The sequence below is a fragment of the Nestor notabilis genome, unplaced genomic scaffold, assembly GCF_000696875.1.
Source record: "Nestor notabilis isolate BGI_N333 unplaced genomic scaffold, ASM69687v1 scaffold8428, whole genome shotgun sequence".
NCBI lineage: Eukaryota > Metazoa > Chordata > Aves > Psittaciformes > Psittacidae > Nestor > Nestor notabilis.
The window spans coordinates 19,673-20,953 of record NW_009941540.1 but is presented as its reverse complement, the minus strand read 5'-3'; the positions used below and the strand labels follow the sequence as shown (position 1 = coordinate 20,953).

Genomic DNA, 1,281 nt, shown 5'->3' with positions numbered 1-1,281 from the left:
CGTGCCTTGGGCAGGGGGCTGGAACTAGATGAGCTTTATGGTCCCTTCCAACCCAAACTAGCCTGGGATTCTATAAAGTTCCTGGCCTGGACAGGTGCCCACGAGAGGATGTGAGGTGGCTTCTGTATTTTGAATCAGGATCCGGAGTATGGAGCAAAGATGATATTTGCCAGGCTGATCCCCAGTGTGTGATGGTTGGTGGATGGGAAGAGGACAGATTTTAACCAGCTCAGAGAGGATGCTGAAGGATTAACTTGTGCTTCCTTTCTTTTTCCTCCTTCAGGATGAAGAGATGCAGCTAAGAAAGCGCAGGAACCTCCCCAGTGTGGAGAGCCAGGCGAGCAGCACGGGAGAGCCGGAATAGTGCTCGGGATAGAGCTGAGCGCCACTTCCCATCCCACCTCCAGCAGCTCTATTTATTTATTAACTATTTAAAGAAAACCAAACCACTGTTATAGTTGAAATTAAGCTTTTGTCCTTCTCTAGACAGGGTTTGAGGCATTCAGCTGCCAGCTCAGAGCACAAGATCATGCCCCGTCCCTGTAGTGAAGGGTGGCTGACATGGGCCATGCTGCCTGTGCAGGTGCCTGAGGAGCAGCCAGTGGTTCATCACTCTGAGATGGGCAGAGGGGGAACATGCAGTTAGATGCTGCCTTGAGTCCTGCTGCTGCAGGTTCTAGGCGCTGTTTTTACTGTGAAGGCCCAAAGACTGTGGGATATTAACTGACCATGTGCAGAAAATGAGGTATTACCCGTGTGTGAAAAGGCTGGAGCAGCACCAGAGACAGGGAGGGGTTTGCAGGTCATTTTCTTTTCATCTGGATCAGGTAACTAATTAACTCCTCAGTGTCTCAGCCATGATCAGCTCTGACAGCAGCCAGTCTCAAGGTATTGTTCTTGAAATCTAAACCTAAAGAATCAGTTGATGTGAACAGGAGCTATAGATCCTGTGTCCCTGAGCCACCAGCAGAACAGTCGCTGACAGATCATGGAGCTGACACTCGGAGGTAACTCTGGAATCACAACTGGCTGTGTTTGCCCTGTGAAATAAAGTTATTTTGCTGGATTGAAATGTCTGTGTGGTTCTGTGCGTTGGGACCCACAGAAAGAGAGTTGTCAACACTGAGAGCTTGGCTTGGCTCTGCTTGTATCAGACTTGCAGAGGAACACGTGTGGCTTTCAGCTCCCAACTCCAGCAGAAGTCACTTGGGTTGTCAAGCACTGGACTCTCCAGTGCCCTCCCCTGCTGAGGGCTGCAGGGTTGGTGGGAGCCGAACTCTT

The 1,281-nt window shown here is 50.4% G+C and overlaps 1 protein-coding gene across 1 annotated transcript in view; it reads left to right on the top strand.

Moving 5' to 3' along the window:
- Positions 1-364, top strand: part of LOC104410702 (patatin-like phospholipase domain-containing protein 7) — a gene marked incomplete at its 5' end in the record, with an annotated part of 34,602 nt that extends 34,238 nt beyond the window's left edge. The window contains one exon of the mRNA XM_010020949.1: positions 284-364. Within this exon, the coding sequence (XP_010019251.1) occupies positions 284-364 (81 nt within the window). The remainder of the gene's footprint in view (positions 1-283) is intronic.
- Positions 365-1,281: the final 917 nt, after the last annotated feature.